Source organism: Bubalus bubalis, chromosome 7 (assembly GCF_019923935.1).
Source record: "Bubalus bubalis isolate 160015118507 breed Murrah chromosome 7, NDDB_SH_1, whole genome shotgun sequence".
Taxonomy (NCBI): Eukaryota; Metazoa; Chordata; class Mammalia; order Artiodactyla; family Bovidae; genus Bubalus; species Bubalus bubalis.
Genome location: NC_059163.1, coordinates 71229202 through 71254071, shown reverse-complemented (window position 1 = coordinate 71254071; position 24870 = coordinate 71229202). Strand labels below are relative to the sequence as shown.

The window sequence follows — 24870 nt, the reverse complement described above, 5'->3', positions numbered from 1 at the left end:
TTGCTAACAAGTGATGACTTGCAAATGAATAATTACAAAAACATCAAAGATTTTTGGTATTTTGATGGAATGGCATGAATGTGGGCTTGAACAATGGAGGACCAGATTGAACAGTAATTTGAGGCCAGATTTTTACGGCTGCTTTTGGACGTTGTGATTGCAAATGCTTTTCTAATTTTAAGATACCTAAATATTAGATTCAAAGGAGATAAAATTGAAATAAATAATAAGAAATTACTAATGGAACCCAAAAAAGTGTAAACAATTTGAAGTCAAGTAATGTGTTACATATATCAGTCAAGTAACTTTATAAACTTATTTCTGATAAACCCAGTGATAAAATCTAATTGAGAAGTTTATAATCATATGTGAAGTAATAAAATCATTTTAGTAGTATTTCTGTATGTTACATTTATGTCAGTACTATAAACATACTCATTTAAGTTCTTTTCAGTGCTCTCTACTTTTAATTATAGGATGTGAAATTGACAGCAAGCAATGATGATTATTATTTTGTATTTGAAGATTATTTATATCAGGTAAGTTGAAAAATTAAAATATATATAATATTCTTGTTTTAAATTCTCTAACCAGGCTACTTTAGAAAATATCTCTGTTGTTAACTGAATCCTCCAAAAATCCACACCATATTTCTTTTTTATCAAATTAAATTTTCCAAATTTGGGATCAGGTTGACTTTTGTTCTTACAAGGGACTAGGTGGGAGGATAAGAGCTTCATCTCTGTTCCAACCAGGAGAGGTATAGGCACAGATTCATAAATTGAGTGTCTACTTCATATTTCAGCTGTCCCAAGATGTTTAGAGAAAGCATTTTTACATGATACTTTTCTATTGAAGGTCTTGAGTAAATAGATGCTTTGAAATCAGCTTGAAGAGTTTTGATTACTCTTTAATCACATCATATGGTGATACTGTGGATGTTTGGATTTTAGGTCTTTCTCATATCTGATAAAAGAGAAACAAAATAGAAACATCACAATTAGGAAATATGTGATTTATGTAGAATTGCTTAAATGATATTCTTTTTTTAAAGATCACACACACATAGATAGATATATGATTTTGAGTGAATGTCAATATGTATCATGGAAAAAAGTCTAGATTCCACATGGCAGTTTCTGCTTGACTAAATGTAAATCAGTCCCAGATGTCGAATTAGCAGGTCTCTGATGGTAATAGTGGTTGTAGTTGTGTATCTGTTTAAGAAAAGAGTTAAATAAGAATCTCTGTAGAAGGTTTACTACTGCTGCTGCTGCTGCTAAGTCGCTTCAGTCATGTCTGACTCTGTGCGACCTAATCGTATATTCCAAGAACTAAAGTCCAAAAGATTTTATAAAATTTATTTATAAAATTAAAATTTGAGATAACCTTGGAAAGAATTTTAAGGAAATTTCCATGATTTCAAATATGCCATTAATTTTTAAAATTTTAAAAAGGTTAAGACTTAAAATCCCATTCTTTAACATATTTTTATTAATTAAAATTTGGACAATATAAAAACCTTAAAGTTTATTTACGTATATAGCAAATATGTAGCCTGATACCTATTTTTTGGTACTCAGTCAAATTTTGAATGTACAATAAAGTTAAAGCTTCATTTATATAGTAATTTTTGTTTCTGAACTGAAATACTGAGTAGAAATGATCGCTTTTGGTATTGTAGCATAAAGAGGTCCACAGAACCATCCCTATTAGAAAAATCAAAACCAGTGAAAATTATTTAAAAAGTTAAAAACAAAAACAAAAACATTTAAAGTATCTGGAAACTGTCTTAAGATTAGACGTCAAGTCAGCAAATAAAAACATTTACTCAGGAAAAGTGACTAAGTCTCAAATCAGTCTGTAGCACTTGAGCCATGATGCACTCTCTCCTTCCTCATAGCCCCAGATCATCATGATGGAGGCTTCAGTTCAACTGAGTGTGGCTAGGAAGATGGGGTTCCTTTTTTCGAATAATTTCTAGTCAAAGACTACAGTATCTCTATAGAAGGCTCTGTGCTGTGCTTAGTTGCTCAGTCCTGTCTGATTCTCTGCAACCCCATGGACTATACTGGCTTCTCTGTCCATGGGGATTCTCCAGGCAAGAATACTGGAGTGCGTTGCCATGCCCTCCTTCAGGGGAGCTTCCCAACCCAGAGTTCAAACCCAGGTCTGCTGCGTTGCGGGTGGATTCTTTATCATCTGAGCCACCAGGGAAGCCCATAAAAGGTTCAGGTAACCAGTATTTCTCATTCTCCTCAGCTCTGTGTTATAGATGCAAAATTTCAGAAGTCGGGGGCTTCCTGCCTCCACTCAGAGGGTAGCCCTCTGCCAAGAGCAGGTTTGAGTAGCCTCTGTGACTTGTTTTCTGTAGTGTACCAACTTGCATTCCTACCAGCAGTGCACTAGGGTTCGTTTTTCTCTGTACCCTCACCAACACTTGTCTTTTTTTTTTTTTTATGGTAGCCATTTTAACAGGTATGAGGTGATAACATTCTGGTTTTGATTTGCATTTCCCTGATGATTAGTAATGTCGCATACCTTTTCATGTACCTGTTGGCCATTTGTATGTCTTTTTTGGAAAACTTCTATTAATTTCCTTTGCCCACTTTTTAATTGGGTTGTTTGTTTTTTGCTATTGAATTGTAGAATTCTTAAAAATTTTGGATATTAGCCTCATATCAGACATAAAATTTGCCAGTATTTTCTCCCTTCCTGTAGGTTGCGTTTTCATTTTGGTTTTAGTTTCTTTTGCTTTATAATGGTTTTTAGTTTGATATAGTTTCACTTATTTATTTTTGCTTTTTAGCTTGTGTTTTACTATCATAAAAGGAAATTACCATGAAGGCCTAAGTCAAGGAGCTTTTTTTCTATGATTTCTTCTAGGAATTTTATGTCTAGAAATTTAGGTCTTATGTTTAAAGGCTTAAGTCCATTTCAAGTTCATTTTTGTGAGGTACAAGTCTAATTTCATTTTTCTGCATGTGGTTATCCGGTTTTCCCAACCCTATTTATTGAAGATACTATCTTTTATCCACTGAGTATTCTTGGCTCCCTTGTTAAATATTAGTTAACTGTGTATGTGTGGTTTATTTCTGGGCTCTCAATTCTGTTCCATTGGTTCCTATGTCTACTTTTATGCCAATGCTTTACTGCTTTGATTACTATAACTTTGTAGCATAGCTTGAAATCAGGAAGTATGATGCTTTGTTATTCTTTCTTGAGATTGCTTTGTCTACCCAGTTTCTTTTGTGGCTCTATAGAAATTTTAGGATCGTTTTTCTATTTCTGTGAAAAATGCCCATTGCAATTTTAGTAGGAATTGCATTGAATCTGTAGATGGCTTTGGGTAGTATGGCATTTTAACAGTGCAACTTCTGATCCATGAACATAAGATATTGTTCCATTTGTGTCTTCTTCTGCTTCTTTCATCAAAGTCTTGTAGTTTTAAGTGTACAGATCTTTTACCTCCTTGGTTAAATTTATTCCTTCATATTTTATTGGTCTTTTTTATGCTATAGTGAATGAAATTATTTCTTTTTCAGCTTTTTTGTTCTTAGTGTATAGAAACAACTGTTTTCTGTATATTGATTTTGTATCCTGCAGTTTTACTGAATTCATTGATTAATTCTAGCAGATTTTGGTTGGCGCCTTTAGGATTTTCTATATATAAGATCATATCATCTGTAAGTAGAGAATATTTCTTTCTTTCCTACTTGAAAGTGAAAGTTGCTCAGTCATGTGCAACTCTTTGCAAGCCCATGGACTATACAGTCCTTGGAATTCTCCAGGCCAGAATACTGCAGTGGGTAGCCATTCCCTTCTCCAGGGGATCTTCCCAACCCAGGGATCGAACCCAGGTCTCCACATTGCAAGCAGATTCTTTACCAGCTGAGCCACCAGGGACACCCATCCCTACTTGGATGCCTTTTTTTTCTTTTTCTTGCCTGATTACTCAAAGTGGTCTTGTAAAAACACCAATCAGATCGTGTTACTTGGGAGATTAAATCCCAAACACCAAAATCCTTCCCAAGGCCTGATGACCCTGGGTGTGCTGGTTCACATCTCTAGCCTCACGGTTCACCTCTGCACTACCACTGAGGCGCTATGCGTTCCAGCCACTCTGGTCTTTTACTCCTCATGTTCATTGTGCTTTTTTCTACCTCAGGGTCATCAGACCTGCAGTTCCTTTGATATAAAAGACTGTTGTCCTCCCCTCTTCCTCTACTAAATTCCTGTTTTTCCTTCAGCTTTCAACTAGAATATCACTTATTCACGAATACCTTTCCTGACCTACTCTGCTTCTCAGCAGGACATATACATAAGGTCATGGCCTTGTGTTTTGTGTGATTACACATTTATTGTCATTGTAGAGGGCTGTAGCTTTTCTTCAGTTAAGAGTTTAGTTCTAGATGTGAAGGATCTTTTTATCAACTGACTTCTAAATGAAACAAATTAGTTAATGTTGTACAATATTAAAAATATGAAACAAAGGAAAGTTTTTGGTCCTCCCTATGATAGCTATTTGAACATGAATACATAAATTATAATATCAGCCAAAGGCCAATAGTCATATAGTTTGTAGTGTGTTGACTGTTCTACTTCAGTGTGTGGGTAGAGAAAGTGGAAATGTCACAATTTCTGCCCCTTTGGTGGCTGGAGAGAAGAGGATTGTCAATTTAAATTCACAGCTACAAAGGCTTTTTGGTGGTGGTGAAAGGGACTTGCCAGACAAAAAACCTACCTCATTTGATGAACAGGGTCTTTAAGGATAACATTTTAAATTAGAGTCGTTACAGTTGCTCCACATAGTGCCAGAATTACCCTTGAAGACATATTCATCTTTGTGTACCACATAAACTTGGGAAACTTGTAAGTGACAGAGTCTGACAAACATAACTATTGATAAACAATGGATGCATTCTCTGAGAAAAAGCAGAATGGTCATCAGTAAATATTTATTGACCCTTATATATAATGATACCACCTTTGATGGGCTTACATTGTAGTTAAAGAGGCAAAAATGTTTTGAAATTGTTTTAAAGTATGTGTGTAAAGCATTAGGTATTAAATTAATCAATATCACAGATAGTAAGTACTATAGGAGTATACTTTAACCTTTATGTTCCATTTTTATCAATATTTTAGTCCAAATTATATTATTTTTAGATTTCCTATAATTTTTTCAGTCATAGATCTCATATCCTCTGCTATTCTCTGTACTTTGTAAAGGTTTAATGTGGATCTTTGTCCTTACAGCATAAATATATGGATAATTGTAACACCTAAGTTCTGTCTTTGGGAATTTTGCAGAACAAAATTTTCCTCATATGGATAGTTACCAAGAAAACACTTTTCATGATCATACTTGTTTATAGTTAATTTTATAATTAGTTTGACTTGTCATAGAGAAGTTCATTTTAAGTAATAAAAGTATATGTAATTTTTTGCATTGAAAACAATATTATCAGAAATTGAGTTGTGATTTTTTTCTGAAAAAAATTTGTATCCCTATACATGTATGCACATGCCCTCAAATGTGTATGTATGTATGAGATAAGAAAGAAGAAAGCCTTTTCTTATCGCTAATTATTGGCTTTCCTTTGGCACAGCTGCCTAGCAATATAACTACTCAATAGGAAAATTGTTGATGTTAATGGAATGAACTTAATTTTCTAGCATGCTCTGTGTCATAACCCATGGTTTGGATTTTGTGACTAGACTACAAAATTTGACAGCATGTGGCATTGCTGTGTCCATATATAGATGAGAAAGTCTCCAGTAGTTCCTCCTGAAGGAAGATCTGGGCCTGTGTTACACGGATACACAGGTACTCTTCTGTCTTCTGAGTGACTCATGTTAGTTACCTGAATTTTTTTCAGCAACAACATTGAACATTATAGAAATAACATTTTGAGTAATAAGTCAATTTTTTAGTATTCCAAAGTTTAGCATTTATTTTGCGTGAAATTCTTAAAAATACTTAGTTGTGCTGAAAATTTAAAATTATGTCAGAGTTTTAAAATGCATTCAAACAGAAAACAACCCTTTATTCCATGTAAGTAAATTGGGTCGTTTGACAATTTAGTTTCAGAGTTGAGTACTTAATGATATCATGACAACCTATAAAAGTTAACTTATTGTCCAAAGTATATAAAGGACTTATAGGGGAGAACTTTTAAATAGTAAAGAGAAGACATAGGAATTACTCTTTCTGTTTTCTGACAAATTCTCTATCATGTGCTTGGCTTATCTAGCATATGCTTAGTAGAAATACTGACATATTAGAATATGCCATTTTGTTGTTGTTGCTGTTTAGTCGCTGTCATGTCTAGCTCTTTTGCAACCCCCTGGACTGTAGGCCACCAGGATCCTCTGTCTGTGGGATTTCCCAGGCAAGAATGCTGGAGTAGGTTGCCATCTCCTTCTCCAGGGGGTCTTCCTGATCCAAGAATCAAACCTGCGTCTCCTGCATTGGCAGGTGGATTCTTTACCACCGAGCCACCAGGGAAGCTAGAATATGCCATAGTTACAAATATTTTAATGCCATTGAATGGAGTTTAAGAAAGGCCCAGGTGCAATCAGATATCCTATATTCATGTATTCATGTCAAATTATTGAGTGTCTGTTCTGATACAGGCACTGCATAAGAAAACGTTTATTAAGCTCACATTTTAGTGAAAAATGAGGGAAAGGCAAATACACAGTTATAATTTGATAAATGTTCTGATAGAGGTTTATGCAATGTTCCATGCAAATACAATTAAAGGGGAAATAAATTCTGGGAGTAGTTCAGCTTATTGGTTGGGAGTAGTTCAGCTTATTGGTGGCTCTAGAATAGAAATGTTATAAGAAATGTCTGCTTCTTTTTCCTTTATCTTAAAATTTTTTTAACTTTTCATAGAAGTGTGGTTGATATATTATTTTTAGATATACTATATAGTGACTCGACATTTATATACATTACAAATTGATCACCATACTAAGTCTAGTAACTGTCACTATACAAAGTTATTCCAGTTATTGTTGACTGTATTCCCTGTGCTATACATTACATCCTCATGACTTATTTCTTTTATAACTGGAATCTTGTTCCTCTTAATCCTCTTCACCTATTTTGTTCAGCCCCCCACCTCTCTCCCCTCTGGCTGTGTATCTATGAATCTATTGCTGTTTTGTTTGTCCGTGTGTGGGTTTTTTTTTTTAAGGTTCCACATATAAATGAAATCATTTGGTATTTTTTTTCCTCTGAGGAAATGTCTGGTTCTTAAAAGACAAAGAATTAGGAGAATGGGAAAAGCAAAAAAAAGCATGAGCCATATGCACATGTGATTAATGAGGAGAGATTAGCTTCGCGTGGTGGTGAACAGCTCTGGCAGTTCAGGCTAGCCTTAACGAGCGCTTGAGGTAGAACGAGGCCTGTGTGAACAGAGAGAACAAATGTGAGACATGTCAGTACCATGACTTATCATTATAATCACTTCATCTTGAATGCATGTTCAACTCCCTTGCCCTTCTCCTGCTTTCTAGTAGTAATTACCTGGCAAAACCTTAATCCTGGTTAAGTACAGCTATCCACCGATTCTGTGGCTACAGTGTGCGTTTGAAAGTGGCTGGAGAAAAACATGCAACCATGATAACTGGTTTTATTTAAATTCATGACCAAGAACCTCGAGAAAGTCCTTACTTTTCTTTGGCATTTCTACTTCATTTCCCTAATCCAATTTTCATCCATTCTCCTAGAAGACTTCTCACACCTCCCCTCTCTTCAAATCTCCACCTCTTCTGTCTCAGCTAATGACTCTGAGTCCTGTTTCTAAAAAAAATAAAAGCTCTGAGAACAACCCCCCAAAGACACACACACACATACTCCCACCACCACCTGTATTCCTCATACCTGCATCTGCATCAATATACTCAGCTCCCTTTCTCTTATATGGATAAATTATCCATGCTTTTATTTATTACAAAACCAATCTCTGCATTTGGACACTGAAATTCATTTCTCCTTGGTACTCAAAAGCAATGAAATTGTTAGTTTTTCCATCGTCAGTTTTCCTGTCTCTATTGGATCACTCCTCTCACTATACAAATGTGCTATTATTTCTCTCATCTGAAAAAAAAAAAAGCGAAATAAAGTGAAACAAAAATCTTCCCTGATTCTTCATCGCATCCAGCTACTGCGCCATTCCCCTATTCCCTGAGTTGGTGAAAGTTCTTTTTTTTAAATCTGTAGATATTGTTTCTAAGTCTTATCCTCCTGTTCTCTCTTGAACCTTCCTTAATGAGTCTTTTTCTCTGCCAACCTATCCCACTAAACTTATTTCATGTTTCTGAATCCAGTGATCATTTCCCAGTTGTCACCTTACTTTATCTGTTTGGTCACTCAGTCACTCCCTCTCTTGGATTCTCTCTCTTCACTTGGCTTCTAGGATATCATGCTTTCAGGTTTCCTTCTATCTTACTAGCTGGCACGCTCATTCACCTTTGCTGGTTTCTCTTTATTTTCCTGTCTTACCCTGGAGTACCCCAAGATAAGCCATCGAACCTCTTTTTTCCCCCATACCAGCTGTACACTGACACCTCCCAAATTTATGTTTGTCTTGTCTTTTTGGTCTTTCTGGACCTCTCCCTTCAACTCCAGGCTTGTGTACCTAGTCCCAGGGAGCTGTTGTTCTACCCAAACTCTTATTATTACTCTAGACCCATTTCCTGACCACTTTTAAGTTCCTAATTAAAATACACATCAAACTTTTACTAATATATACATGTGAGCATGCATTATCCCTCTTGTCTGCGTTATTTTCCTCTGTAGTATGTACCACCAAATAACATACAATATATTTTACTTTTTTCCCCTCTATCTCCCTTCACAAAAGCATAAACACTGTAAGGACATGGATTTGGGATTTTTTTTCATTCATGGTTGTATTCTCAGTCTTTAGAACCATGCCTGCCACATAGTAGATGTTCAAGTAAATACTTGTAGGAGGGAAGGAAGGAAGGGATGGAGGGAGGGAAGGATGGAGGGATGAAGAGAAGGGGAAGGAAAGAAGGAAGGGAGGGAGAGAGGCGAGAAGGAAGAAACTGTCAAAGGTAGAATCAGGAGGATTTTGATGACTGGCTAAATATGCAGGTTGAGCAAGAAGGAAGAATCAAGAATGACTGAGTTTGCAGGCTTTGGATGGTTATAAGTATTGGGCTTCCAAGATGGCACTAGTGGTAAAGAACTCTCCTGCCAGTGCAGGAGACTCAAGAGATGTGGGTTTGATCCCTGGGTCAGGAAGATCCCCTGGAGGAGGGCATGGCAGTCCACTCCAGTATTCTTGTCTGGAGAATCCCATGGACAGAGGAGCCTGATGGACTATGGTCCATAGGGTCGCAAAGAGTTGGACACAACTAAAGTGACTTAGCATGCATGGAAGTTAAGATCAGAAACACAGGAAGAATGTATAAGGTTGGAAATCAAGGGGACAGGTCAGAGAAGGATTTTTAAAGTGTATTTTTCTCTGTAAGAATGTGATAAGAAGATGAGAGTCCTTAGCCAAGCATGAAACTAAACCAGAAGTCTTTGTTTATTTTTCTCCCAGTATTCTCTGATTGGAAGTGAAATTATCAGCGCTATCTTGATCATTTACTTAGAGAGTGCTTATTAGGTGCCAAGAACTGCTCTAGATGCTTTATGTACTTACAGTACAGTTCTTACAACAGGTCGCTTTATTTCTGTTTCATAGATGAAGAAGCAGAGGCTCAGAGCTCAAACTATACCTGATAGCTACCAGGACCCAGGCTAGGTCTGTTCCATTTCAAAGCCTTGTAAGCCTAATTGCTCTTTGGTTTATGAAAATTTAAATCAGGGCAGAGGGTTTCAAAAAGTGATTCTTGAAATTTTATCATTTGAAAATTCTCCAGATTAGTTTGGATAGAAATACAAGACACACCGCAAATTTTAAAATTGTGCAATAATTGTAAGTTAAACTGATTTTTCCAACAGACATACATCATTTCTTATATGCTTTTTATTACATAAATAACTTATTTCTCAGAAACATTCATTATAAGTATCTTTTCAAAAACTAAAGGAAGCTTTAGTCCATGTAAATCTTCTGCAGCTGTATATAGAACTGTTAGGTGTAATTCTCCTATAAAACTGTAGTTCAGACTTACACATCCAGCTTATACTTACACTCCCAACTTTTCTAAATAAAGTAAATCATTACATATGTAATCTCATCCACATAAAGTTCAATTTTTACTTAATTTGGGAGTAATCAAAGTTGAATTTTCTAGTTAATTTGATTGAAACTGTCATCTTCATACAGTCACAACATTTCTAGCAAATTTACAGTTGAACTGTAACTTCATTACAGATACAAAATTGGATCTCAGAAGTTAAAACAGCTCAGGTTAAGATAGGAGTTGGCAACGCTCTGCTTGCATGCTGGGGTTGCACGTCAGTACATACTGTGTAACATCCCACCTCTGGCTTATCATCAGACTCACGCTACAGTCACTGATGTTCTCTCAAGAGCAGTTTCAGATATCTTGTCTTCTCTAAGGCGATAGGGATTTGAGGGGTATATATTTAAGCACAGAGCTTCTCCTAACATTACTAAGTTCCCACCAGTTTCAAAGAGAAAGTTAATACAAATGTTTCTTTAGGAACTGTCTTCCCTCTAGGCAGTGATAAAAGGATATTTGTAAGTATACTTTCTTTTGCATTATTTATTTTATTTGTATTTATTTATTTTATTTGTATTAGTTTATTAGTAGTTATTTATTGTTACATTAATTGTATAATTTTATTAGTTATATTAGTTGTATTAGCTGATTGGTGCTGCTATAGCAAATTAACATAAATTTAGTGGCTTAAAACAAAACAAATATATTCTCCTACAGTTCTGTCTGAAGATTGGAAATTTTTTGAAATGGGCTTTAGTGGGCTAAAATCAAGGTGTTGTCAGGGCTGTCTGTGTTTCTTCCAGAGGCTCTGAAAAAGAGTACCTTTCCTTGAATAAGAAAAATAAAGTTATAGATGCCAGAAAGGATACAAAATTATTATCAAATATAGGAATTAACTGAAAACCATTAGAATTATAATTCAGTTAAATACCTGTTTACCAAATAAAATATTGAAATAATTTATTCTTTTAAATATGAGAAATAATCATTTGGCATATATAATGTAAAGTAAAGAGCCAGGCAACATAAGTCCTTCATTCCTAAAGAGGGTCTGGACCGCGTGTCCCAGTGGCGACTGCAGACTGCCACCATCTTAGTCCCCGTCCTTGTCATAATCTGCAGGGCTTCCCTGCTTCTGCCCTTGCTGTCCCCCACCCCCACCCCACCCTGCACCCACCATGCCCAGTTCTCTTCATAGTGACTGAAGGAATCCTTATAAAGTAAGTTAGATCATTTCACTATTCTGCTGAAAACTTTGCAGTGGAGCTGCACTTCACTCCCAATAAAAGCGGAGATCCTGACGATGCCTGGCATAATTTGGCCTCTTTTCCTCTCTCACATATCTCTTTCCACTCATCTGCTCCAGCCACACTTGGTTTTCTCCAGCACATCAGGCACACTTCTGCCTTAGCACCGCTGTGATTATTGGCTTTTCTGCCTGGCATGCTCTTCCCCCTGATATCTAAATGTTAATGTCCTCAAGTTCTTTCAGGTCTTCCATCAGATGTTATCTTCTCAATGAAGTTCACCCTGATTGTTCTCTTTAAAATGGCAATTCTCCTTCCTTATTCCTCCTTTACTTTGTTCCTGTAGCACTCACCAACCAATCTGTTATATAATGTAATTCTTTACAAGGTTTGCTATTTATCTCCCCCCGCCCCAATCAGGCTCCTTAAGGGAGGTTTTTTGTTTATCTGTCTGTTTCCTTTGTCATATCCCAAGCACGAGAGCACAGAGGGGTGAAACTGATTAAGAGTTGTGGCAGGTTGGATAAGTGTTGGTCAGCCTTCGATCTGTAGGAGTCAGGTAGGAGTGACTAGAGAACTAGAGAGGCATCTTTCAAAAAGATAATGGCTGATAATTTTCCAGAAATGAGCATAAACAAAATTTCACAGTGAAGAAACATGGTGGTCTTAAGCTATAGAAATAAAAACAAACCCCAAATTAAATATACTCCCTGGGGGAAAACTATAGAATATGGAGTAAAATTTAAAGTAGTAGGAGTAGTAGTAATGACTGCAGCTAACATTGTAATAATACTCACCATGTGTTAGGCACTGCTTTAAGCACTTTATGTGTATTGATTAAGTCCTACAGTAGACTTTGAAGTAGATATTAATATTGTATATGTATGACACAGAGGAAACTGAGACTCTAAGAAGTCCAGTAACTTGCCTGATATCACACATCTAGTAAGTGGTGGGGCTATATTTTGGACTCCAGCAATTTAGTTTCAAAATAAATTTCAGATGAGCTAATGATTTTATTACCAAATGATTTTATCAAATTGCTAAACAAAATTGCCTGATTTTGTCAGGAGGCACTAGATTATACTGTTGGTTGTTGTTTGGTTAGTCACAAAGTCATGACCGGTTCTTTGTGACCCAAAGGACTGTTAACTCACCAGTCTCCTCTGTACATGGGATTTCCTGGGCAAGAATACTGGAGTGAGTTGCCATTTCCTTCTCCAGGGAATCTTCCCAACCCAGGGATCGAACCCAAGTCTCCTACACTGGCAGGCAGATTCTTTACCACTGAGCCACCTGGGATACTGTGGCAACATGTAAATCCAAAAATCTCAGCAACTTAAAACAGCAGAGGTTTATTTCTTGCTCGTGGTCATATTAACCCCAGATAGGATGGGGACATAGTTCTGTCATCCTCACTCCAGCACCCAGGTTAATGGCATAACCACTGTCTGGGACACTGATGGTTTCTGTGCAGAGGGAAAGAGGGACCCTGCTTAACCACTCTGGTTCTTAGAGCTTCCATTTGGAAACTTTCAAATGACACATAGCTATTTGATTGAGTAAAGAGCAAATCTCATGGGCACACCTAACACCAAAGTGGACAAAAAATATAAGCTGACATATGTTCTCAAAGAGAAAGAACCAGAAATATTTGATGATAAACACCATTTACTTCATAGTTTAGGGGAATATGTATAGTAGACTATTATAAATGAGGGAGGGGACTTTCCAAGCATGAAAGTATTGGTAGATTTGAGCATATAAAAATTAAAAATAACTGTGTCAAAGATAATTAACAAATCATTGAGCAGAGCCATTTATAACATATAATTTGACCATAGGTTAGTGTCCTTAATATGTAAAAATTTAAACAAATCAATAATTTAAAAAACATCAATTTTAAAATGGACTAAGATGATGAACTGGAAAATAATGAAAGAAATGCAAATGGAAAAGTGGTCAACCTCATTAGTAACTAAAGCATGGTGCCTTTTTTTTTTTTACCTATAAGATGATAATAAACCATTTTGATGAGAGTAAGAGAAAATGTGTACTGTCTTATTGCTGTCCGTGTTAAAAACAAAAGCAAAATCTTTCTGAAAGGCAGTTTTGCTATGTGTGTGAAGAGTTTTAGATTTAAAATGCCCATCACTTTGACCAGACAGCTAGTCCAGTTTTAGAAATTTAAATAAAGGTGTACATAAATATTTAGCTATAAAGAAGTCCATTGCAGCATTGTTTATAGCTGGGGAAAAGTGGAAATAATTAAATGTTCAACAATAAAAGGTTATATATTATTCATCTGCACAGTGGAATATTCTGCAATGTTAAAAATATGGGTAGAAAATACTTATAATATTGAAATAGAGTATAGGATAGTGTGCATTATCCTATTTTGTTTGAAAATGTATGTATGTATGTATAAGAACAATCTGAAACAATATACATTAAAATATTAACATTGGTGGGATTGTAGGTGTTTTTTCTTTGATTGTATTTCTAATTTTTTCTGATTTTTGTCATAAACATGTATTGCTCATGTAGTCTTTTAAAATAAGAATAAATTAGTGGCAGTGGTCAGTGTGCATCTTGCCTTTGGGCCTGACTGATGCCCAGTCTCCATATCTGTCCTGTTTCTAAAGCTGGGCCCCTTCCTCGTGCCTTGAAACCATGGTTCCTCTCTCCATTCTCTCCTGCTGCTGGTCCAGCCGTACTTTGTGCCTGTATTCTGTTAACTGGGTTTCTCTGCCATTACTGTTATTCCTGAATTCCTTTCTCAGTGACATTTTTTGAATCCCACATCTTTCAATACCAGGACCCAGATTTCCTATCACTAATCCTCTTCCTGGGGATTGGTCCCCTGTGCCAAAATTCCAAGCTGAAATCAACAGTTCAGATCCTCTTACTGGACATCTTTGATTTTGACTGTCTGTCCTGCCTGTTTTCACCTCCAGGTAGAGTGGTCAGGACAGCCAGCTTCTAACATATGTTGGACCGCCACTTGTTCTACTGCTGCTAATCTCTTCTGGATACTTTGAGTTGCCTTCCCCCCACCTCTGACATGCCCACTGCCAGCTGCCGCATCCCAGCAATGAGCCTGGTTCCAGTTTCCTGCACTTTCCAAACTGCTGTATGCCACTATAGTTACCAAGGGTCCCCCTCTACATTCTTTATCTTATTAAATTTCTCTCAGTTGGTTCTTTTTTCCAGATAGAAAATACACTAATCAACTGGGTAATACAGAATCAACTGGTAGGTAGCAGCTAGCATTTTCTCCTGTTGTTCAAGGTTTAGGTGATTTAACAGCGAGAAACCTTTGGTTGAACTTGGGCATCACATTTGATTATCTTAACACTACCATAGGTGTACCAGTAGAGGGCACTCTTCCCATTGGCAGGTACTGTACTGAACTTGAGGAAGTTATCTACCTCAGTACTCATAAGCAGACATAGCAATGAATTACCTGTTATAAAACAGTGCTTAATTGTTTGTTTTTTTCCAATGTTGTACCCAGGTGTTACTTTGTTTTTCCAGAGATACATCTGTATTGAGTCATTTTGCATACAACAGTGCTTCACCACCGAAATCATACATAAGAGGTAAACTTTTCTTAATTAAAAGAAGTATTTTTTACCACCTATATAATCATATCAAGACTGTTCATTTTATAACATATATTATATTTTCAAAAATTTTTATTGTAAATTATTTAAAAAGATGTCTCTCAAGTTATTGTAACCATCCTTTTACTCCCAAGCAACTTATCACAAATCACAGGAAAGTGGATCCTCAAAACAGCGTTTAAAGTTACCTTCTTTATTTTTCCTATTCGCTCTATCCTCTGTTGCAGCTTGTGTCATATATGTTGACTTTTATTCCCCCTTCTCACTGTGACTTTATCATTTGAATTTGCTTTTTCTACTTTTTTTTTTGCCTTCTTTATTACTTCTCTCAATGTTACACCACACTTAAAAGTTTGATATAATTTATATGCAATTAGCATTCTGATTTCTATTTAGTGCTTTCTTATCTTTATCCCTAGCTGCCTGCAAGATAATGCTGTTTCAGTATGCTGCTGGCACCTGACAGCTGAGCCAGTGATCAGCTAAAAGACTTCCCCCTGATTTCTCATTTTTATCAAGTAGTGAACTCCCAGCACTGAAAGCTTGTGAACCTATTGTGTATGGTTTTTCTGCTATTCCCATAAAGAAGGAAGCTGTTTGCCTGCATCTCCTAAGTCTCACTGTCTGCCTGATTACCACAACCCCTGCCCTAAGACAGGCCCACATTCCCAGGGCTAGGATCAGGCTCCCCCCAAACTTGGGGGCTCTCTCAGATACATTGCTTCTACACTGAATTGATAGAAACATTTGGTTTGCTTGTTTATTTCTTTAACATCATCTGCTGAAAAACTGATTGTAGAACTTAATCTAATGGACTCACCTCTAAATTCAGCCAGAATTTTAAGGCCCTGTCTTAACCTACCTAACTTTGGCTCCCTGTTTTTCCACATTACCACATATTCATTCTAAATCTCTATATATTCCCTACACATGGAAGGACTCCTTTTCCTTCACCCCCAAAATCATAGGTTCTTGAAGAACTAGTCTGTATCTCACAGTATCAGAAAAACTGAGATTATTTCCTTCTATGTAGGGAAAAACCCAGTTCTTTCCTACTGTATTTCCCAGTAGTGTGTTTACTACTCACACAAAACACTTCACTTCTGACACTTTTGTTTACATGTATGTGGGAGTTTTGCCCCACAATAACAAGCAAGTCTTGGCATCACCTGGGTATCCTATGGTTTAACTCAATTCTAATACTGTCTACCTAGAGATGGTGTCAGATCCCATAGGTTAGGGACTCAGTCCCACAATACTGCCCCCCCTAAACACACATACACACACACACACACACATACATACACACACACACACACACACACTGTTCAGACACCAATCACAAGCACAGGTTGTCGCCTGTGCTTCTGACCAACTGGCTATAGGTCGGAGGTTCCAACAAACCCCTCTTTGGGTTTGATTAATTTTCTAGGGTGGCCCACAGAGCTCAGGGAAACATGTACTTGTATTTACCAGCTTGTTAAAGGATATGATAAAGAATACAGATGACCAGCCAGATGAAGAGATACACAGAGCTAGCTCTGGGAGGGTCATGAGCACAGGAGTTTCTGTCCATGTGGAATTGGGGTGTGTTACCATCCCAGTGTTGACCTCTTTGCCCACCTGAAAGCTCTTCAAACCCCCTACTGTTGGGGTTTAAGTCTTCCTCACATTTTTTGAAAGTCGGTTAGTCATGTCTGACTCTTTGCGACCTGATGGACTGTAGCCTGCCAGGCTCCTCTGTCCATGAAATTTTCCAGGCAAGAATACTGGAGTGGGTATCCATTCCCTTCTTCAGGAGATATTCCCAACCCAGGGATCAAACCCAGGTCTCCCGCATTGCAGGTGGATTCTTTACTGTCTGAGCCACCAGGGAAGCCCACATAGGCATAATCAATTATTAAATACCATTTCCAGTCCTTCCAGAGTATGGTGGGGTGAGGCTGAAAATTCCAAGCTTCTAATCATGGCTTGCTCTTTCTGGTGACAAGCCCCCATTCAGGAGCCCACTCAGGTCACCCGAATAGAACAAAAGATATTCTTTTTATTTTTTTTTATTTTTAAACTTTACATAATTGTATTAGTTTTGCCAAACATCAAAATGAATCCGCCACAGGTATACATGTGTTCCCCATCCTGAACCCTCCTCCCCCCTCCCTCCCCATACCATCCCTCTGGGTCGTCCCAGTGCACCAGCCCCAAGCATCCAGTATCGTACATCGAACCTGGAATGCTAATTTCATTTAGGAATTGACAAGGGTTTCAGAAGCTTTGTATCAGGGACAGCATCAAAGACAAATACTAGCATAAGAGATGCTCCTAGTGCTCTTATCAAACCTAGGAAATATCAAGGATTTCAGGAGCTCTGTGCCAGCAACCGGGGCAGAGACCAATTATACATTCTCTATTATCTCTTACTCACCAAGTCCACTAATCTCTCATCAAGTTCCCTCTCCTCTAAACCTCTAAAACACGTAAAGCCTGTGCCAGAAAATTCAGCAAACATATCTTAATGTTCCCTGTTGTAGTCTGGACTATGAGCCCTGTGGTTCAAGGCCCATATTTTACATCTGCTCTGCTTGCCTCTTGGCACCTAGCCCAGTATTGAGTACTCAGCAGGTATTCTCTGTCATCCATCCCTCTGGATACCTGTCAACCTACCATCTGTCTATCATTTCATTTTCTTCTTACTCACAAGATCAATCCTTGTTGTCTCCACCTTAACCTAAACTGCTCATCCAGTTCTCCATTTTTTCTCTGCCACAATTCCCAACAAGAAATACAAAAATTGTTTTAATTAAAATCTTGCCTTAAAGTCAAATGCAAAAATGCATATGTCTTTTCAGTAGACTCAACAGCGTTGGAAAAACCATCGAAATAAACGTTACCTACTTTTTCACACTTCAGTGGAAGGTGGGAAAAACCTCAGACCTTTAAATGTTTTGAGGAGAAAAATTTTTAAACTCCTTTAAACATTTAGTTGTGGTGAATATACTTTAATTTTCTGAGACAATGTTGACTTCAAATATTTATTCTGTGACTCAGACTAAAGAATCTGCCTGCAGTGCAGGAGACCCAGATTTGATCCCTGGGTCAGGAAGATCCCCTAGAGAGGGGAATAGCAACCCACTCCAGTATTCTTGCCTAGAGAATCCCATGGACAGAGGAACCTGGTGGGCTATGGTCCATAGAGTCACAAAGAGTTAGATATGACTAAGCAACTTTCACACTTTAGATCATATTAATTGTTTAAGGACTCAGAAAATATGACCACTGTTCAGTGATAGATATTTAATTTAAACTCTTCTCCCATTCCATAAAAATGGTAAACTAATGAGGTATTACAAAGCTTAGACTTACTTTAATGACAAAAATTGAATTACTTATAATTAATACAACAATTCTGTGCTTACAAATAGATGCTGCTCTTAAGTGCTTAAGGCGCTTGAAAACATTTGTTTTTTAAATTATTTGCATCACTTGCCTTGTACTTAAATTTTCATTGTTAACCTTCATTGATGAAAGGATTTGCTGATACCAGAAGATTGGCTGGCATATTTTCAAATTAATTTCTTATGAAATGAAAGGAGATTGTACTATAGTAGTTTTTAAAATTCCACTAATTATTAGTATATTCACAAAGTTAGTTAATTTTTAAAGTTTTTTCTATTTTATTTAACAATATTGGAACTCTGTGTGTTTTTTCTCTTACAGGAAAACTAGGACTAGAAGAATATGCTGTCTTTTATCCACCAAATGGTAAGAGTAATGTTATTGCTTCCTCTAGTGGGAAATAGGAAAATTACAACTTTTATAATAGGAATGTGACTTTATTATTCTCTATCTTTAAATGAACAATAATTTATCATCTAAAATAAACCTTCTGTAGAATAACTATTCTAATGAAGTTTTCCATATTTGTGGTAGGTTTGTGCTGAGCTGTGCATGTCCTTTCTGATTCCCCTTGAGACCAGTAATAGTATTTGTGAGCAAGCTAAGAAGACTCAGGTGCTAAGTGCAGGGCATGTGGCTTTCCTCTGAAGGACACTAACTCATCTGTCCAGTGCCTTCCCGTGGCCTTATTGGAGCAGTGCCCCAGTGAGTGGGTTGCCGTGGGTTGCACTTTGTTGTTCTCATGGTTTGACAAGTGTGGTGGTGGCGGTGGTGGTTTAGTCGCTAGGTCCTGTGTGACTCTTGGGACCCCATGGACTGTAGCCCGCCAGGCTCCTCTGTCTATGGGATTCTGCAGGTAAGAATACTGGAGTGGGTTGCCATTTCCTTCTCCAGAGCATCTTCCCCACCCAGGAATCAAACCCAGGTCTCCTGCATTGCAGGCAGATTCTTTACCAACTGAACTAGGAGGGAAGCCTCTTGACGAGTGTAGTATTTATGAAATAAAAAATATTTCAAGAAATATGTGTATTTCTTGTGTATTTTGATTAAAGTGATCAAATGATTAATGACTCCTTTTGAAATTCTTAGTTTTAAAGATATGCTCCTTGGAAAAGCACTATATAGCAGTCCTTATTATCATAATATAAAGTGGCATCCTGAAAAAGTTATTTTACTCCAGCAGAGTTAAGACCATGGCCTTTGTAATCCTGTAGACCTGGGTTCAGATCCCAGTTCTTGCAGCTCACCCTATGACCTTGGGTAAGTTATGCATTTCACCAGACTTGATTGGTCATCTATAGCACATGGGTAACAGATTAAAGGAGATACACTGTATCTCCTAAGCACAGTGCTGGATGTGTAGTAAGTGCTCAACAGATGCGACTTACAAGCTGGGCTTAGCTTCTTTATTGACCAGCCCACACGAAACTCACAGACAGTGCCAAGAGAGCACAAGGCTGTCTCCTTGTACCTCTCACTTCTGTCCCAGGCCACCCTCCTCTGCCCCTCCTTGAGCACTGGAGTTCCAGCGGCCCACCCCACCCTCGTTCTGCTGCTCTTCTTTTTTTCCCCTGTACAGCTCTTCTTTTCACACATTTTCCTAGGACTTCTTATCTGCTCTCTTGCTTCTGTTTGTTAATTGCTCTTCTATTTGTTAATTCAGTTCTGACTTCTACATTATTTAACTCAAACTTAACATGTCTTAAGCTGAAGTGAATTAACTTTCATATTTATAAAAGAAAAAAAAAAGCAAGATTAAATTTAAAAAAACAGAACAACAACAACAACAAAAACCCAAATACTGAACTGTTTCTCTCTCACTTAAGTGTGCCTGCCAGTCATTCAAGGCCTAACATCTGGTAGTCATCATGATTCTTTTCAGTCTTGGATCCTCTTCCTCCAACAAATCATGAGGATATTCCAATTTTATCTTCAAAACCCATCTGGGACCCTCGTGGCATCATCATAACTATTACCTTGCCCTCATTCAGCCTTTAGACACCAGCAGATACAGACTCGGAGAAGACAATGGCACCCCACTCCAGTACTCTTGCCTTGAAAATCCCATGGATGGAGGAGCCTGGTGGGCTACAGTCCTTGGGGTTGCTAAGAGTTGGACACGGCTGAGCAACTTCACTTTCACTTTTCACTTTCATGCATTGGAGAAGTAAATGGCAACCCACTCCAGTGTTCTTGCCTTGAGAATCTCAGGGACGGGGGAGCCTGGTGGGCTGCCGTCTATGGGATCGCACAGAGTCGGACACGACTGAAGCGACTTAGCAGCAGCAACAGACGCAGAGTACATCGTGAGAAACGCTGGGCTAGAGGAAGCACAAGCTGGAATCAATATTGCCAGGAGAAATATCGATAACCTCAGATATGCAGATGACACCACCCTTATGGCAGGAACTGAAGAAGAACTAAAGAGCCTCTTGATGAAAGTGAAAGAGGAGAGTGAAAAAGTTGGCTTAAAGCTCAACATTCAGAAAACTAAAATCATGGCATCCGGTCCCATCACTTCATGGCAAATAGATGGGAAAACAGTGGAAACAGTGGCTGACTTTATTTTTGGGCTCCAAAATCACTGCAGATGGTGACTGCAGCCATGAAATTAAAAGACGCTTACTCCTTGGAAGGAAAGTTATGGCCAGCCTCAGTTCAGTTCAGTTCAGTTCAGTTGCTCAGTCGTGTCCGACTCTTTGCCTAGACAGCATATTAAAAAGCAGAGACATTACTTTGTCAGCAAAGGTCTGTATAGTCAAAGCTATGATTTTTCCAGTGGTCATGTATGGATGTGAGAGTTGGACTACAAAGGAAAGCTGAGCGCCGAAGAATTGCTGAACTGTGGTGTTGGAGAAGGCTCTTGAGAGTCCCTTGGACTGCAAGGAGATCCAACCAGTCCATCCTAAAGGAGATCAGTCCTGGGTGTTCATTGGAAGGACTAATGTTGAAGCTGAAACTCCAGTCCTTTGGCCACCTGATGCGAAGAGCTGAGTCATTGGAAAAGACCCTGATGCTGGGAAAGATTGAGGGCAGGAGGAGAAGGGGATGACAGAGGATGAGATGGTTGGATGGCATCACCGACTCAATGGACATGGGTTTGGGTGGACTCCAGGAGTTGGTGATGGACAGGGAGGCCTGGTGTGCTGCAGTTCATGGGGTTGCAAAGAGTCGGACACGACTGAGTGACTGAACTGAACAGAACTGAGACACCTAACTGGTTTCCCTTCCTCCAGGCTTTTCTGGCCTTGTTCTGTTTTTTGCAGTGCTGTCTGAGTTATATATCTAAAAGGAAAATCTGAAATTTGTCATTTTTCTCCCTAAAGTTTCTTAATGGCTCTGCATTTCTTTACAAGCAATATCCAAACCTCTCAGGAAGCATAAGAAGGTCCCTCTTGACTCTGGCCCCTATTCAGTCTAACTCCTAGCTTCATTTCTCACAATTTCCTATTTTACTTTTTTAAAAATCACAGAATATCAAATTAGTAACTCTTTGCACAAGCATACTCTCACAGAAGCAGTATGCTGCTTCCTGCCTCATTACCTCTCCTGGTCCTGTGATTGCAATAGCCCACTCAGCCTTTCTTCACCTGGCTGCCCTCCAGGTTCAGCTCAGGCATGATCCTCTTCAGGAACCTTTCCCTGGATCCCCAGGTGAGGTTAAGGGCCCTTCTTCTAGACTCTCATAGTACCCACTGTGAAAATCTTTGCTATCTCATATTATATTTTCTTGGCATTGGTTTTATATGCTTTATCACCCCCTCTACATTGTAGGCCTTGTGAGGTTCAGGACTATAGCATTCATTTTTGTTCCTCCAGGATCTCATTGTAGTAGGACTTTCAGTTCAGTTCAGTCACTCAGTCGTGTCCGACTCTTTGTGGCCCCATGAATTGCAGCACGCCAGGCCTCCCTGTCCATCACCAACTCCTGGAGTTCACTCAAACTCACGTCCATCAAGTTGGTGATGCCATCCAGCCATCTCATCCTCTGTTGTTGCCTTCTCCTCCTGCCCCCATAACCTCCCAGCATCAGAGTCTTTTCCAATGAGTCAACTTTTCGCATGAGGTGGCCATACTGGAGTTTCAGCTTTAGCATCATTCCTTCCAAAGAAATCCCAGGGCTGATCTCCTTCAGAATGGACTGGTTAGATCTCCTTGCAGTCCAAGGGACTCGAAAGAGCCTTCTCCAACACCAGAGTTCAAAAGCATCAATTCTTCAGCACTCAGCTTTCTTCACAGTCCAACTCTCACATCCATACATGACTACTGGAAAAACCATAGCCTTGACTAGACGGACCTTTGTTGGCAAAGTAATGTCTCTGCTTTTGAATATGCTATCTAGGTTGGTCATAACTTTCCTTCCAAGGAGTAAGCATCTTTTAATTTCATGGCTGCAATCACCATCTGCAGTGATTTTGGAGCCCAGAAAAATAAAGTCTGACACTGTTTCCACTGTCTCCCCATCTATTTGCCATGAAGTGATGGGACTTAAATGAGTATTTAAAAAGCCAAATTAGAGGCTTTTTACTTTTAACATGTATGTGTAACCTTTGTTACATCTGTCTCCCCAGAAACTTAATTTTATAGTTATATAAGGATTGAGAAATAAAAAATAATTATCTCTGAAGGGCCAAATGAGATGTCCATGGAATCAAGTTCCTTTCCTCTATTCATAGAAGAGCTTTTCCAACTTAGTTTAGCATATATTAGCTTTTATTTGACACACATGCCTAATAAACTTGGTTTATGGGTTTTTGAAAAGGCAGAGGAACCAGAGATCAAATTACCAACATCTGCTGCATCATGGAAAAAGCAAGAGAGTTCCAGAAAAACATCTATTTCTGCTTTATTGACTATGCCAAAGCCTTTGACTGTGTGGATCACAATAAACTGTGGAAAATTCTGAAAGAGATGGGAATACCAGACCACCTGACCTGCCTCTTGAGAAATCTGTGTGCAAGTCAGGAAGCAACAGTTAGAACTGGACATGGAACAACAGACTGGTTCCAAATACGTAAAGGAGTACGTCAAGGCTGTATATGGTCACCCTGCTTATTTAACTTCTATGCAGAGTACATCACGAGAAACGCTGGACTGGAAGAAACACAAGCTGGAATCAAGATTGCCAGAAGAAATATCAATAACCTCAGATATGCAGATGACACCACCCTTATGGCAGAAAGTGAAGAGGAACTCAAAAGCCTCTTGATGAAAGTGAAAGTGGAGAGTGAAAAAGTTGGCTTTAAGCTCAACATTCAGAAAATGAAGATCATGGCATCTGGTCCCATCACTTCATGGCAAATAGATGGGGAAACAGTGTCAGACTTTATTTTTCTGGGCTCCAAAATCACTGCAGATGGTGACTGCAGCCATGAAATTAAAAGACGCTTACTCCTTGGAAGGAAAGTTATGACCAACCTAGATAGCATATTCAAAAGCAGAGACATTACTTTGCCAACAAAGGTCCATCTAGTCAAGGCTATGGTTTTTCCTGTGGTCATGTACGGATGTGAGAGTTGGACTGTGAAGAAGGCTGAGCACCGAAGAATTGATGCTTTTGAACTGTGGTGTTGGAAAAGGCTCTTTCGAGTCCCTTGGACTGCAAGGAGATCCAACCAGTCCATTCTGAAGGAGATCTGCCCTGGAATTTCTTTGGAGGGAATGATGCTGAAGCTGAAATTCCAGTACTTTGGCCACCTCATGCGAAGAGCTGACTCATTGGAAGACTGATGCTGGGAGGGATTGGGGGTAGGAGGAGAAGGGGATGACAGAGGATGAGATGGCTGGATGGCATCACTGACTCGATGGACTTGAGTCTGAGTGAACTCCAGCAGTTTGTGATGGACAGGGAGGCCTGGCGTACTGTGATTCATGGGGTTGCAAAGAGTTGGACACGACTGAGCAACTGAACTGAACTGAACTGAACCCACTCCAGTGTTCTTGCCTGGAGAATCCCAGGGACAGGGGAGCCTGGTGGGCTGCTGTCTATGGGGTCGCAAAGAGTCGGACACGACTGAAGCGACTTAGCAGCAGCAGCAGCAGCAGCATACCTCTGTAAAAAAAAAAGAATGAAAAGAAGCTGATATAGACTGGAGAATGACAAACAACAGTAGAAGTGAAAATCAGAGACCTCGCAAAGAAAAATAGAAAAGCTATAAAACAGCATATAAAAGCACACCTGCAAATCAGTCTGGGACCATTTTATGTAAAAGCCAATAGCCTTCTTCCCTTTAAAAAAGTATCATTAGGTTGTAACACATATAGTAATCTGAGACTTTTATAATGAGCTTAAGGCACCAAGAAAAAAATATTGTTATAGCAACAATAGTAATAGTAGTCATCAGTATCAGCTAACATTTTCCATGCAGAAATGTAGTAGGGAGTGTGCTACATACATTATATGTATTAATTCATTTAATCGG

The 24870-nt window shown here is 38.5% G+C and overlaps 1 protein-coding gene across 5 annotated transcripts in view; it reads left to right on the top strand.

Moving 5' to 3' along the window:
- The window catches only part of TBC1D19 (TBC1 domain family member 19), a 150025-nt gene that overhangs the window by 89195 nt on the left and 35960 nt on the right, over positions 1-24870 (top strand). For 3 of the 5 annotated variants that reach the window (XM_044946024.2, XM_006071049.4, XR_006552316.2), the window contains 3 exons: positions 477-539; positions 14947-15031; positions 18770-18814. In XM_044946024.2, the coding sequence (XP_044801959.1) occupies positions 477-539; positions 14947-15031; positions 18770-18814 (193 nt within the window). Of the gene's footprint in view, positions 1-476; positions 540-5766; positions 5831-14946; positions 15032-18769; positions 18815-24870 lie in introns of all 5 variants that reach the window. The other 2 variants (XR_006552318.2, XR_006552317.2) reach the window with 1 other exon arrangement.